At 38.2% G+C, this 14,238-nt stretch overlaps 2 protein-coding genes across 2 annotated transcripts in view; one reads left to right on the top strand and one right to left on the bottom strand.

Moving 5' to 3' along the window:
• The window catches only part of LOC149864632 (collagen alpha-6(VI) chain-like), a 72,563-nt gene extending 64,156 nt beyond the window's left edge, over positions 1-8,407 (top strand). Inside the window, exons 32-36 of the mRNA XM_090049795.1 lie at positions 1,017-1,113; positions 2,751-3,422; positions 4,310-4,382; positions 4,940-5,162; positions 5,526-8,407. Coding sequence (XP_089905921.1) covers positions 1,017-1,113; positions 2,751-3,422; positions 4,310-4,382; positions 4,940-5,156 — 1,059 coding nt within the window. The 3' untranslated portion in view covers positions 5,157-5,162; positions 5,526-8,407. The remainder of the gene's footprint in view (positions 1-1,016; positions 1,114-2,750; positions 3,423-4,309; positions 4,383-4,939; positions 5,163-5,525) is intronic.
• The window catches only part of PIK3R4 (phosphoinositide-3-kinase regulatory subunit 4), a 39,078-nt gene continuing 32,915 nt past the window's right edge, over positions 8,076-14,238 (bottom strand). Inside the window, exons 15-20 of the mRNA XM_090046400.1 lie at positions 13,702-13,913; positions 13,335-13,466; positions 12,207-12,307; positions 10,591-10,679; positions 9,989-10,097; positions 8,076-8,730 (exon numbers count right to left, since the gene is read on the bottom strand). Coding sequence (XP_089902526.1) covers positions 8,560-8,730; positions 9,989-10,097; positions 10,591-10,679; positions 12,207-12,307; positions 13,335-13,466; positions 13,702-13,913 — 814 coding nt within the window. The 3' untranslated portion in view covers positions 8,076-8,559. The remainder of the gene's footprint in view (positions 8,731-9,988; positions 10,098-10,590; positions 10,680-12,206; positions 12,308-13,334; positions 13,467-13,701; positions 13,914-14,238) is intronic.

Here is a 14,238-nt window from a genome sequence, read left to right as displayed (position 1 = left end):
GACGTCATAATTCTTTGCACTGAGCAGGAGGACGAGCTCCTCCTGCTTGTTGCCCAGGGTCCTGGCATTAGTGTACAGGCAGGCAAGTGTGCCCTTAGGGGCTCTTGCCTTGCCCACAGATTGTGCCAGGGCTGGGGCAGGGGTGGGCTCCCTTAAGTGCCTTGGTCTGCTGGCTTTGCAAGGGCCGCTCAGCGGGCCAGCAGTGGCAGTAGTCCCCCCATCCCCCACTGTGCCCCAAATCAAATCACTGTGCCCCAAATTGGCCAAATCTGAATCCGAAGTGAATACTATACTAATGGATATTAGGCCAGCCTAAATTTATTGCCCTAATAACCACTTAATGATGTAATATATGTTATCTGTGGCAGGGACCTTTGCTTCAGCAAGCAGAGCACAATCGTGTAGCTCTTCTGCAGCAGAACTCCCACTAAGATGGAAAGATCCATTTAAAACTAAGGCCCAGCTACTTTGTAAGGAGCATCTTGTACTTTTGAAGTAGTTATTTTTCACTGTGTTTGAGACAGACATGTTCTTTCTGTTTGGAAGAGAAGAGCACTCAGAGACGGATTCTTGGACACGTATCGGACTTAATTCAGCAGAAACCTGACATGAACTCAATTTTGGAAGAAATGTTCTAAGTAACAGGAGCTGGCTGGTTCTAGGATTTGAAACGCTCCAGCTACTAAGGAATGAAAAAAAATTACTGTTAAGATGCCAAGCCAAAGCCCAGCACAGCTGGACTGTAAATTCATCACTAAAGTTGTGGTTAGGAAGAATTTGGTAGCTTTTTTCTAATAGAAGAAAAATTGCAGGGTTACAGAGGCTCGTCATTGCAGAGACCATATATATTATTTCTGGTTTTGTGCAAATTTGTGATTGAACTTCTGGTTGTTGTTTTAAGAGTGAATATGCTTCTCTAAGAATGCCTAAAGTGAATACAGTTCTATATCTTTCATAAATGGTGCAAGACAGATGCACTTGCCTGCTTTACTACCGCCTTCTCTTGTTCTGTCTAGATGGATGACACTGGAATGTTTCAGGTAATAAATATAGATCCAGAAAGGAACGATACACTATTTTTACAACCATTTCATCTCTGCACACTGTGTTATGGTAAGATCTGTGTTCTATTTAAAATAACAATGTTAAACTGACTGAGATGTACTAATTATTTGGTGATACCTACTAGGGAGGCTAATATTTCTGATTTAGTTAGACTATAAGGTACAAATCTAACCTGCCTTGTGCCTGGCTTCAGTTTAATGCAGCTAAATACATCCCTTTGATCAAGGACAGTGTTAAAGAAAGTACTGAACTCCTTCCTGTGGTGTTAATTGGCTTATCTGGCCTTATTTCTTTGTTACATGCTGAATTTCTAAATGAAATGTAGTTAGCAACTACAACAATACCTTTTCATGACATAAGGACAACTTGCAGTTAGTCTGATCTGTGTTGCCAAGTTTAAAACTTATGAGAAAATATACTCAAATACATTAAAATATTCAAATTCTCAAGATGCTTCATGGGTTTCATGGTTAAAATGCAGTAGTTACTTATAGGTCAGTGGCCCACTGACTATATTTCATGCAGGATCAGTAGTTGCTCTGCCATTCAGACACCAGGATCAATGTCCTGTTTGGTCAAGGGTCTGCACCTACATACACACTAATGTGTAGTAGTTACTGCATATTTAATTTGTACTTGCTCAATAAACTCTTAACACAGAGTTGGTTAGCTGTGTTAGTCTGAAGTCGGACAAAAAGCAGAGCAGGGTAGCAGATTAGAGGCTAATTTATTCAGAGTGGTATTAACTTTCATAGGCAACAACCTACTTCATCAGATGCTATGGAAGGAGTGGTAGACAGAAGGAAAAGGGAGATGGGGTGGGGAGGGAAGGATGGAACAGATGCTGCTAAAGAGAGGTAATGACCTGGTTGGAACTTGAGATCCATTTTTGAAAGGTGGTGAATATATTTTGCATTCTATGCAGAGGTATGCAATATGATCAAGGCTGAGGAAATCTACCTAGTAAAGAGCTCCTAGAGGGTCCTTTGAAACACAAAGTATATGTCTTCACATTCAGTGTTGATAATTGCCACTACAATTCAAATTAATATCTTTCCTCAATAAACTTTGAACAACTCAGGAAATGATTCTTAGTGCTCTGATACCTACTACAGCTTTTAGATTACTGTGTTTATATATATATAGAGAGAGAGAGAGACTTTAGTCTGTTCAAATATCTTATTCCTTAATAGCCCAACTAAGTCTCAGAGCCACTGGATGTCTTTATAGTCCTAAATTTGTATTGAAATACATATAGCCAAAATGGTCACACATCATCTGAAAGTAGCAGATGGGAAGGAATTTTAATATAGTGAGATTTGCTCCTATAAAAAGCTGAACACTTCACAAGATCAACCCCTTAATTTTCTGATTTAATTCTACATTAAAGTTCATTAATTTACGATGTTGTTATGGTTGTGATGTGAATTCTTAAAGGTTAGTAGCTCTAATCCACTCATAGAACTGAGAGCTCAGCCATTCTCTTTTTACACTTGCATAAAGAGAAATACATACTACTTTTCTAGACTTATGGTTGAGGTGATATCTTTTATTAGACCAACTAGATTTTTGCAAAAAAAATCTAGTTGGTCTAATAAAAGATATCACCTCAACCATGAGTCCTGATTAGTTTTGCCACTAGACCAATACAGCTAAAAACCTACTACTTTTGTGTTTTTTTGCAGACAAGTGTAACCCAGATGCCTCCTGTATGCTTCCTGAACCCTCTCCACCACAGACCTATGTGGATGCTGCTTTCATTTTGGATAGCTCCTGGAAAATGAGTAGTGATGAATTTGAGAAAGTGAAAGTCTTCCTCAGCAAAGCACTTGATGCCTTTGACATTTCCTCTTACCCAGTTATTTCTGCTACAGGTGATAGAGTAGCTATGGTGAGCCATGCTCCACCAGGTTTCAAACCCAGGACACAGAAGAGCCCAGTAAAGGTGGAGTTTGATTTATCCACCCACAACAGTAAAATCTTAATGCAGAATTATATAAAAAATTCTCTTCAACAACTGAATGGAGAAGCTGCTCTTGGGCATACCATTGAGTGGGTAATGGAAAATATTTTCTTAGAGGCTCCAAACCCAAGACAAAACAAATTCATCATTGTTATATCTGCTGGAGAAACAAGTTCATGGGACAAGGAAATATTAAAGGAAGCATTGCTGACAGCCAAGTGCCAAGGATATGCTCTGTTTGTAGTTTGTTTGGGGCCATTGTGTAATGACAAAGAACTGGAAGAGCTTGCTAGCATTCCCTTAGAACAGCATTTGGTTCAGCTTGGCAGAACGCACAAGCCCGATCTTGGATACATAGAGAGATTTATGAAAGCATTTGTACGTCTCTTCCGGAGTAAGTTATTACTTTATAGTTCCATTCTTGGCTATCTAATTAAATTTCCATATTTATCCATTCTTAGACTTTTGTACTATCAACATTGGAGCCATTTGGTTTTTGTGACTGGCTTTACACATATGCAAATATGTCTAGAAGGATCTATACTAGCCTCCCTAATCTTGTTTCACATAGATTGCCTGGCTAGTTTCAGACAGCAATTACTGCTGGTCAATTCTGGCCTCTGCTAGTATATGAATTCATGTCTACTGATACTATTTCTGTAGTATTTAATCAATAGACAGCCAAAATGCTGACCTAATAGAGCCACAGAGGGGTGTGTTGTGAAGATTGTGTTGTTGTGATGCTAGGATATAAATTAAAAGAAACTGCTGATGAGGGATAGATCCAGTATTCTGGAAGGGTAACAACCTGTGCTGCTTGCAGGGGCTGATTTAGAGGAAGTTACTATATGTGTTTTGGCAGTCATCCTGACATGCTTGCTGTCTTAACATTGACTTGCTAATTGATAAAGTTAGGGGTTTTTGTATTAACATAGAACAAATGGTAAGATTTCTAGACCTCCAGGTAAAAGTGAACCTTTAAGGTACTGAACAGGGAGTGTGATCGAACAACTGCATTGTGCACCATTCTTAGGCATTATGCATATGCACAAAGAAACAAAAAATATTTGTACCAAGTCTACCAGTAGGGCTGCTGTCAAAATAATCCAATATGGATCAGATCAAATGTTGTAAATATAAGAGTGGTAAACTTCAAGCATAGGATATAGTTTACAGTATTCATTAAATGCTTGCCTGTTGAATGAAGCCAATGTTGGTAGAAAGTATTTCAAATTCCACTGAGTGGGTGTATTTCATGACTGCATCCTGCTTTCTTGTCAGGTTCAATTAACAGGTATCCACCAGCAGAGCTTAGGACACGTTGTGAGACAGCCAGTTTTCCAAGACTAACCCTGTGAGTCCACTAATTTTATTAAGACTTTTTTACATAAATGGGAAAATTGATATGAAAGTCTAAGGGTTCTTAGTGGTAGGGCTAATTCCTATCAAAAGCCCTGATCCTGCAGTCACTTGTATATATGCTTCACTTTATTTGAGTACTTCCACTGGTACCTTTGGGTTGGGAAGCAATTTCATTTTTTGCTATCAAAAGTAAGAGCCAAACAAAATTGTTTTTGGTTTATTGGAAGATACATCTGCAATTTTAAAAAATGATTTAAAACCAGACAAAACATCTTACCCCACACAAAATTTCCCCTCTGCAAAATTGTTCCTGGTTCCTCAGACTCCATGCTGACAGAGCTCCAACTGCCTTAGTCTCACAATAATTTATTTGCTTTTGTATGCTGTTTCAGATCCTGGTCCAATCAAGATTCTTAAATTCCTGGGTTGATCATTAGTTAAGATGCAGCACAGAAAAGGGGAAAGTCAAAAGAGCATGTTAACTAATCAGGCCAGTTATTTTTTCAGAGTACTGCCCTATGAAAATACTTCCTGTTTTCTAATTACTAGTTCTGGCACCCACACCGAAGGCTCAGCAGAAGAGTACGCCTCAGATGCACATCTTGCAGCTGTAGGACATTTATTCAGCATGTTACAGGCTGACCTCCATGACGACTTTCTAGATACTGATTTTATCAGCACTGCATATGAGGATTCAGCAACTGGAAACGAAACGGAACATGTGGATATAACAAATAGCAGTAATGAAGACTTATCCTGTATATGATTTGAAGTAAGTGGCACAAAGTTGGTCCATGGGCTGGATCCCACCTCCCCACAACTTGGGCTGAGGGACCAGTGGTGTCTGAGCCACAGCTTCTGTCAATCTTCCCACACCTCCCCCTGGCCCCAAGACTGGCTGCATTGGGCCAGTCAAGTCAGACTTGTTCCCTTCCTGGCTCTTACAAAGGGTGGGCCCTACAACACCTTCTGCCTACTCAGGTTGTGGTATAGGGCCAAGATTTGGCTATCATGAATTGTTTTTGTAGGGTAATATTACCTTACTACAAAGCCTATAGAAACAAGAACTAAGAAAGAATTGTTTTAGTTCTTTTTATGGATATTGTCATGTTTTGCTCTTTGTTTTGATTTACAGATGGACAGACTTCAAAATTCAAGGTAGTGACTGAAACTGGACACTGGCCTCAGGGTGAACAAAACAAATTATGAGGCATGATTCTGATATGCAGTATTTTTCCAAAGCAGTAATTCCTCTTTTCTAGATCTCTTTCAAGGTTGGGCAATAGCGAACAAGATTTCTTCTAGGTGCATCATGGAAGAAATCTTGCCATGATGTTTCACATCCATTATAACCTTCATTTTTTAACATTAGGCAAATGTCTTTTCTTTAAAGAAAAAAAAAAAAGAAAAAAAAAAGGCGGCAAACACAAATTCCAGGTCTGATTCTCTCCAGCAGTAAGTGCTCTCAACTCCCATTCACTTCAGTGGGAGGTGGAGGCATTTGGTAACTTTCAAGACCCTGACTTTAAAGAACTACCAGCTTTCATTCTGCTGGAACTCTTGGTGGAGCTGTCTGACAACAGAAGACACTGACTTGGTTACTGGAGAGAGGTGTTATACAAAGGGCTCCTGTACACGTGCACGGAGCCTGCTCTGATGTACTGAAAATCCAGCGTGTTGGAGCAGACTCAATTGATCAAGTCTGCTGGAATATGCAAACTGATGCGTCCCAGCATGTCTTCACACTAAAAAAAATGGTGGCAGGCCACTTTGAACTAAAGCTGATCAAACATATTTTATTTCAAAGTGCCCCACTACCATTTTTAAGCACGGGGTTGCTGATACACGAGACACCCAGGCAATTTTTAATTGGCATGGCTTGCTAATTAAAGTGCCCAGTGCCACATGCCACAGCATGTGTAACGCCTTGAGCCGTGATTCAGGTTCATTACCATGAAATTATTTTCCTCATACTGCTTTTACAGGCATAAGTTTCACTAACTAAAGATAAGAAGGCAATTTATTTGCTATTATGCTTCTTTAGACAAACAAAAACTAATTATAGGGCTGCTTTTTGACTGATTTACTTAAGACAAAGGAGCTAAATAAAGTAAGAATGCAGGAGTGCATCTCCTTGAAAGCAACAATTCTGCTTCAAATATGGCCTTTAATTCTGCATGCTACTTGGGTATTAAAGAACGGAGGAAAGCCTAAGTTGAACTAGTAAAAATTTTTGAGGGAACAGTTTTCTGTTTGAAAATGGTTCAACTAACCTAAAACAATGCATGGAAATGTTGACAGGGAAATTGGCTTGTTAGCTCATAAATTTTCAAAAAAAAATGTAGCTCTTGCAGAAAGTGCTTTTTAAATTGTTTCAATTTAGGGAAGATTGTATATTTCTGACTTGGACAGAAAAACTTCAGAATTGCAAAATTTCACACGATGGAAGTGCTGGTGCCTACAAAGCTCTACTTGAGGCAATTTCATTCTATTTGTACTTTAATATGATTTTGATATGAAAATGTCTTAGGATTTATTTTTATATAGTGAAACGTCAAGTTTAACTGGCATGATATCAAAAGTAGTATAAAAAGACTATGGTAGTGCTAAAGTGAGGTAGCTGAGAAGGTCCAGGAATGATATGAAAAGTAAGATATTTTGGGGGGGGTGATATCTTCTATTATAGACCAACTGCATGGCTGGAATAAAGCAAGACAAGCTTTTGAATGCAAGATGTTTTCAACAGGATCTAAAGTACTTCTCTCAAGTTTCATACATGTAACAGTATTATGAAAACAGCGGAAATTGCTAAACAGAATTGCTAAAACCAAATGTGTTCCCCATAAGCAGTATTATCTGTAAGGCTAAGAGTAAATAAAGTCATCTTAGATGAATATGGGAAACAAGTTGAGCCCAAAACACTCTTTTGTAATATAAAAGTCAGTGTCAACAGTACCATACTCACACACTATACTGTATATAATTCAGATCAGCTTAACGTTTTATGGCTGTTTTTGAAGTTTCACTGCTCACCTCTTTTCTGTATAAATCTCTCACCTTCAGTGAAAGCCATTTCAAAGGGGATAGTTTTACAATGTACCTTCTGTTACTTTGTTACTATCATACTGAACATTTTTAATGCACTTTATACATGTCATTACACTAATTAAAACTACTTACCTGACACATCAGTTGGTGTTTTGTTTTACAAGATAGCAATAGCTAAGAGCAAATGCAATGCACGTATGTCAGTTAAGACATCAAGCCTAGTGACAGTAAGAGGAACATTTACTGGCCAGCCAGCGCATCCACACAAAAGCCAGTTTGGAACGGCTTGCTGATAGGAAATAAAACAAGCCACAGAATCCACACACATACCAAGCTTATTACCCCTTCATTTTTCTTGCCTCAGTATTATGGAATTGGAGAAGCCATTATTCCATCTTTGTGTTGCTTATGATTTCATTACCACATGAGGAATAGAAAGGCAATGTGTAGAAAAGAAATTCTAAGCAATAGGAACTGGTTTTCTGTTTCCTCTTATATAGTAAAATCAAACTAATAAGATGACTGCTGGTGACACAAGTAAAGCAGACTCTTGCATGTAGTGGAACAATATGCCAAACAGGTGTTAAAGGTCCAGTATCCCACAGGGATATAGGGACAATAGATACTGCAGACAAAATAACTGTACAAGAAAGCTCAAATGCAGTTTATTATGCATGTTTAATCAGAGTATACATAGATGCTAGTGCAACAGGTTCTTTTTCAGTTCTCAGACTCAATGTAGAAAAAAATCCGACTTCATGCTCTTTTTAAGAGTTAGTAGCTTTCTTTGTTTAAGAAGCCTCACATTGCAAATTATAAACTATTTCCTTAGAAGTTCCTGAAGAATACTATGGTTACCACTAGACTAAAGACAATTTCTTCATGAACCACTTTTGTTTAGTTCTTCAAGGAGTACTACAGAAACCACGCAGCTTTAATAAAATAAGGGATCTGCAAAAGAGTCTTTAATGAGTTTGGTTAATATTGATATCTGTCTTATGGTCACCTTCATATTCTTCAGACTCCATTCTGTTCCATGCTCTGGAAACAATTCTCAAAAGTTTTAGTATAATTCTATTTCTTTATTACAAATATTTACAGACTATATATTAGTGCAACTCTTATTTCCACACTTTAACAATGCCATCTCTTGATGCAGTTACTATAAATCCTTGAGTAGTCTGGAAAGTAGCAATATCTGTGATGATGTCATGGTGTCCGACTGGAAGAGACTCTGGACCCCGACGCGGAGTCTCATCTGTAGGTCCTGCCTTCTGCTTGTTTTGAATTTCCTATCCAGAAAAAATAGAACCATTAATTTCAGAAAGTTTCATTTATAAAATGTGGAAAATCTGTTTTTGAGAGACAGGTTCTCATACTGACAAGCTAGAAAGACACATTTTAAAAGGAAAAAAATTACTTTTACAGAAGTGCTCAGCCTGCAGTTTCTGAACATAGGTCAGTGCAGATGTCTGTCCCTTTTCCCCCTCATAATCTAGCTTCTTTATCTTACACTGAAGCCACTGTTCTGTCCTTTGTGATTTAAAAAATGACACTGGTACTCTGACTACTACAACACCAATGAAATGATTAACAGAAAATATTCACTTGCCACCCTGATGGAGAAATCCTAACAAGTGTCATTGCAGTTAGCTTGTCTTCAGAGTTTTAAACCAACAGCAGGAATTACGGTTTTTATTAAGCTTTGTAGGAACAAATATTCAAGTTTTGTACGTTTTTATTACAATCACTACATAAAACAAGTACTTTTGTTTTAATTGACTCCATAAAGGAAACTTATTTTGATATCTGCTTAAAAAGGAAAAACTTTTTATGAAAAAGCTGCACTGATTTACATTTTAAAGAGATAGGTAAAAAAATCTTCCTTGGTATGTTCAGGCGGGTCTTATCCAATAAGTCAATACAACTCATTATAAAGTCATATATAACAATCAGTAGTATTGTTAGTGACAGTGGTTGTTCTAAGGTATACATTAATGGGCGCAGAATTCAGAGATGAGAATGTTTCTATAGTTTTCTGATGTATTTTGTTCTGCTTGTTTTCTAGCCCTCATAACAGAACATAATTTAGTTCATTTTAACAGCATTTATTATTGACACATTTATTATTGACAGTATTGTTTAAATATTTTCTGTACCCATCTGATACAGCCTATATAACGACCTACATATAGAACACCTTAATAGTGACTAGCAAGCCAAGATGTTCACTGTTAAGTGTCTCAGTTTCAGTAACTTTATCACAAAGATTCAACTAAGGTACTAGGCACCCCCCCACCCAAGTATTTTGTAAACATTACCTACTTCTTTTTTTTTTTTTAAATAATCCCTTCATTATTATTATTACCTCTAAATAATAACTCAATGATTAAGAGGATGCCAGTCTCTATCTATAGAACACTGACAACTGCAATACAAGTTTCCCCACCAACATGTCAGTATACTTGAACTCTGACATGGCAGAACCACCCCTACAGACAAACAAGATATGATTGTGGGTGAAAGAAGGACTTGGGGACAATAGGATACCTGAACCACTTCTGTGCCTTCGATTATCTTCCTATAATAGGATACTGATGGACAATTAGCGCTTCCTGCAACAACGTATGATCTCTCAGGATAAGCCAGATCCCAAAACCTACAGAAAAACAAGACGGACAAATGTGAGGACAAATGCTCAAATCTGCTTATATTTTCATGCTATTTTCCCAATAGTCTTCTTGCTTTCTGTGGTAAGATTCAGTTAAAACAGAAACACTAAAGCAAAGTTCCAGGTTATAAATACAAAAAAAAAAATACTAGTTTAGTTTCTATCTCGCAATACACCAATAATTGCACTACTTCTTCTAACACAACACATCAACCACTTCATTAAAAAGGCAGGCAGTAACTCCATTCTAAAGATAAGGAAGTGAAGTCTCCTAATGTAAAAAAAAGAGTAAGCGGCACTGTTCTCTACTCGCTGTTGCTTTTATATAAGAAGTGGACATAACCAAATACTGATGCCTAGTGTAATGGGACTACAAATAATAAAAGCAATAATACTAAGAAGCAAACCCTTGTAGCACAAGATTACATATCTTAATACTCAGGCACATCTCATTCAAAAAGATTGCTCATATTATTTTTACCTTATTTTCATATCTGAACCTGCTGTCAGTAATATGGGATTTCCAGCTGCAGGGCTACAGTATATTCCATGAACACTGTGAGGTGAAGGCTAGTGAGAAAAATGAGGACATGTTACTTCTTTCAAAACCACTTCTGTGTGTTGCCTGACTTCACAGAAGGAAAACCTTCTGTACAGCTTGTGAAACACTGGTTTTCACTTTGTGACAAAATACTAATCCACTTTGTTAAGTGGTTAAATCTTAAAATGTACAGAGATAAGTAACTTCTGGTTTTGTATTGTTTTGTGAGCAAAAGGAACAACAGACCTAACTCTTCTTAGGGAGGACACAAAACTCCAAGTTTCCAAAGAGGTATTCCCAAGTGAAATTAAATTATCTTTGACAGAATTGGGTGCACAAAATCAAGTTGAAAAGCATGGGGTACAACTAAAACCTTGATAACCCAGTGGTATCAAAGTTGTAAAAAAATGCCACAGATTACTAATTAACCAAATCATGTAGTGTTTGTATATTTGGTTATGAAAAGCCATCATTATAGTCTTCAACTACCTGAAGGGAGGTTTGAAAGAGGATGGAGCTGGATTGTTCTCAGTGGTAGCAGAAGAGCAACAGTCTCAAGTTGCAGCAAGGGAAGTTTAGATTAGATAGTGGGAAGAATGTTCTCACTAGGAGGGTAGTAAAACACTGGAACAGGTTACCCAGAGAGGCGGTGGAAGCTCCATCCTTGGAGGTTTTCAAAACCCAGTTAGACAAAGCCTTGGCTGGCATGATCTAGTAGGGGCTGGTCCTGCTTTGAGCAGGGGCTTGGACTAGATGTGACCTCCTCAGGTCCCTTCCAACCCTAACTTTGTATGATTCTAATCCAGCAGTAAAGGAAACCTACAAATTTGTATGAGTAGATAATCATTTAATTAAGTACAGGATATTTGAATTTCCAAATTTATAAAAGGAAAAAAACCCCCACAAAAAACACATAACGGCTGTGGTCAGAGAGGGATTTTTTTTCTTTCCTTCCATACATTTCACATCCCTGGAAAACAAAGGCAGCTCTCACAGCTGAACAGCAGTTAAAAAAAAGCCATACAATACCGATTGCTTCATAGTAAGGTATCTTTTTCCTATTTAAAATTAAGTATTAAACCTAGTGGTGAGTCTACACTGTAAAAAGGAAAGTGAAAAAGAACAAGGCATTATAATCTCAGGACCAGCATTGAGAAGTAATAAAGAAACCTTGACACAATACTATAAATGTTGGGAAAATCTGTACACTTTCACCATATTTCAGATCGCTGGTTTGTTTTTTTGTGAAAACATGAGTGAAAACTATGTATCATTATCATCTCCTCTACAACAGATGAAGGTGTAAGGAAGGAGAGGTTGGAGGGGAAATAGGGAAACATTTCTGTAAGGTCATAAAGCCTTTAAATACACTAAATTGAGTGTTGATAGCAAAAAATGACTATACTGGTAAAAATAAGCCCAGGCTGAGAAGTTACTGAAAGAGAGAACAGAAACTTAAATTAAAGGCAAAAGTGCTGAAGTGCCATTTGGTGTCTGAGGACTTCTTAAAGAGAGTTATGAAACAAAGTAATGGGAAAAGAAAAAGGAACCCAGACCTGTAATTCTGAAAGAGGAGGTGCGCTGCTGGCCCACAGAGTAAAGCGCCTATCGCCGGTTTCCATATCCCACATGGAGACTTCATTATTGCCTTGAACAGCTACAGGAAACACATTGCCAACACAATTAGATACGCCAGATGGCTTGGCTCTTGCACCTCTTCTACTGAGGTGCAGTATAAATACTTGGCTTGCTTTCCTGCAGGATCATGCTAGTCAAGCCTTTTTTCAGTTTTGAAAATATTTTGCCATTTACATTGCTACAGCAGCCAACTTCACTGTGGTTAAAGGGCCCCAAATAACTTTAAGGTCATTTATACTGTTTAAAAAAGAAAAATCTCCATTTTTTCCAATAATCTTTTAAAACTGTGATTATTTCCAGCTGGGGAACAATCTGGATCCTAGTCTGTGGGTGGCAATTTGGTCTGCATAGATACTGGGGCTAGTTGAGCATTGTTCTTAGGGAATTTAAATAAGAGTCAAAGTTCACTTCAGCCTGCTAAAAGTAGTTCTCCTAAGTCTACAGAAACTCCTATCCGGGTCATGGTCTTGACCCAACAAAGGTACATAACACACACATAAACTTTAAACATACAAACAACTCTGCTAACATTAAGGAGATTTCTTTAACAGATCAGAACTCCAGTAACAGTCCAGCAGGCAAGTTATGCAAAACATCATTTATTTGTGTGTCAGAAGGGGACTGGGTTACATTATTCTTAGACTTAGTATCTACAGTCATTAAACTAAGAAGTCAAATTCAGAAGTAAGTTGAAGTAAACTCCAAAGCCCAAATTTTAAAATTTAACTCACAATGTAAGAGAAAACTGAAGTTTTCTTCTTACTATACATACCAACTTTGTCTATTTTGTTAAAGCAAGATATTTTTAGGCATAAAAACATCCTACTACAGAACTGAACTGTTGTAACCACTATCTAAATAATGTTGCCAAGTACTACAATGCTGTATTAAGCAAAAATAAAACAGCTACTCGCAAAAAAGTAGAGCCTTGGGAGATTTTCAAAAGTCACAAATGATGTTAGATCCAGTGAGATTTGAACAGCAAACTTCCCTTTGCCCTTGAAAGTCCCTAAGCAATAATATGCTAAGCTAAGCACGCACTTTACCTGCAATTACCCATGACTGATAGAGAGGGTGCATAAGCAGACGTCTGATCCGAGCCCTGGAAGGATGGGAATGGCTGGAGATGGGTAATTGAAACCTCATGTCCCAGCATGCCATAGTGCCATTGCTTGTACCTGATGAGAGACAGAGTTAGTCATAGTTAGAGGAATTTTACCTATATCCTTTTTTTCTCTTCCCATGGTAAAGGGACTTGTTTCAAGAAATAATTTGACAGAGTACCTCCTGCAAAGAAGTCCATTCTTGCAAAGCTGTTTTTCCTTTTGTAGCCATTTTAAAACAAGCATTGAGCGCCAGCTTTGTAGTAACTTTATGGGAACTTCATTTAACGAACAGTAAAATTAAGCTTACCAATACATAGCCAGCACTGGTGTACATCCACAGCAAATGAGGTTATGAGACCTAACCTCAAGTCATGTTTCAATGTCCAGGCATTACTAGAAGATCGTAGGTCCCATCCAACTAGGGAACCATTCACAGTGGCATAAGCCAGCACAGACTGTGCCCCTGAATTGAAGTGATGCATATCAACCACACACCCATCATCCTTCAGATCTAAAAATCTGGGAGGGGGGGAAAAAAAAAAGACCATTATTCTCCCCTTAGCTGAAAATGGTTTCCTGGCATTCTCACCTTCAGATGTTTTTGGGATCCCTTACAATCGCAGTTTGGACCCAGCTCCGGTGAGAGACGCATGGGCAGAAGCCCACTGCGCCCCAGGAACCCTAACAGGATGCCAGCGGACCACTGATGGCCCCCAACATAGCCAGGAGGTAAGCGGGGCCTATGTTGGGAAGGAGTTAGCATAGCTGTGGGACAACTAAAAGGAGTCAAGGAGGGTCACACTTCCCTCCCCAATGTGCCATACAACTAGAGCCTTGCAAACAG

Source organism: Crocodylus siamensis, chromosome 5, assembly GCF_052110815.1.
Source record: "Crocodylus siamensis isolate JL-2025a chromosome 5, ASM5211081v1, whole genome shotgun sequence".
NCBI lineage: Eukaryota > Metazoa > Chordata > Crocodylia > Crocodylidae > Crocodylus > Crocodylus siamensis.
The sequence above is the reverse complement of the archived record's forward strand: the minus strand, read 5'-3'. Positions and strand labels throughout refer to the sequence as shown.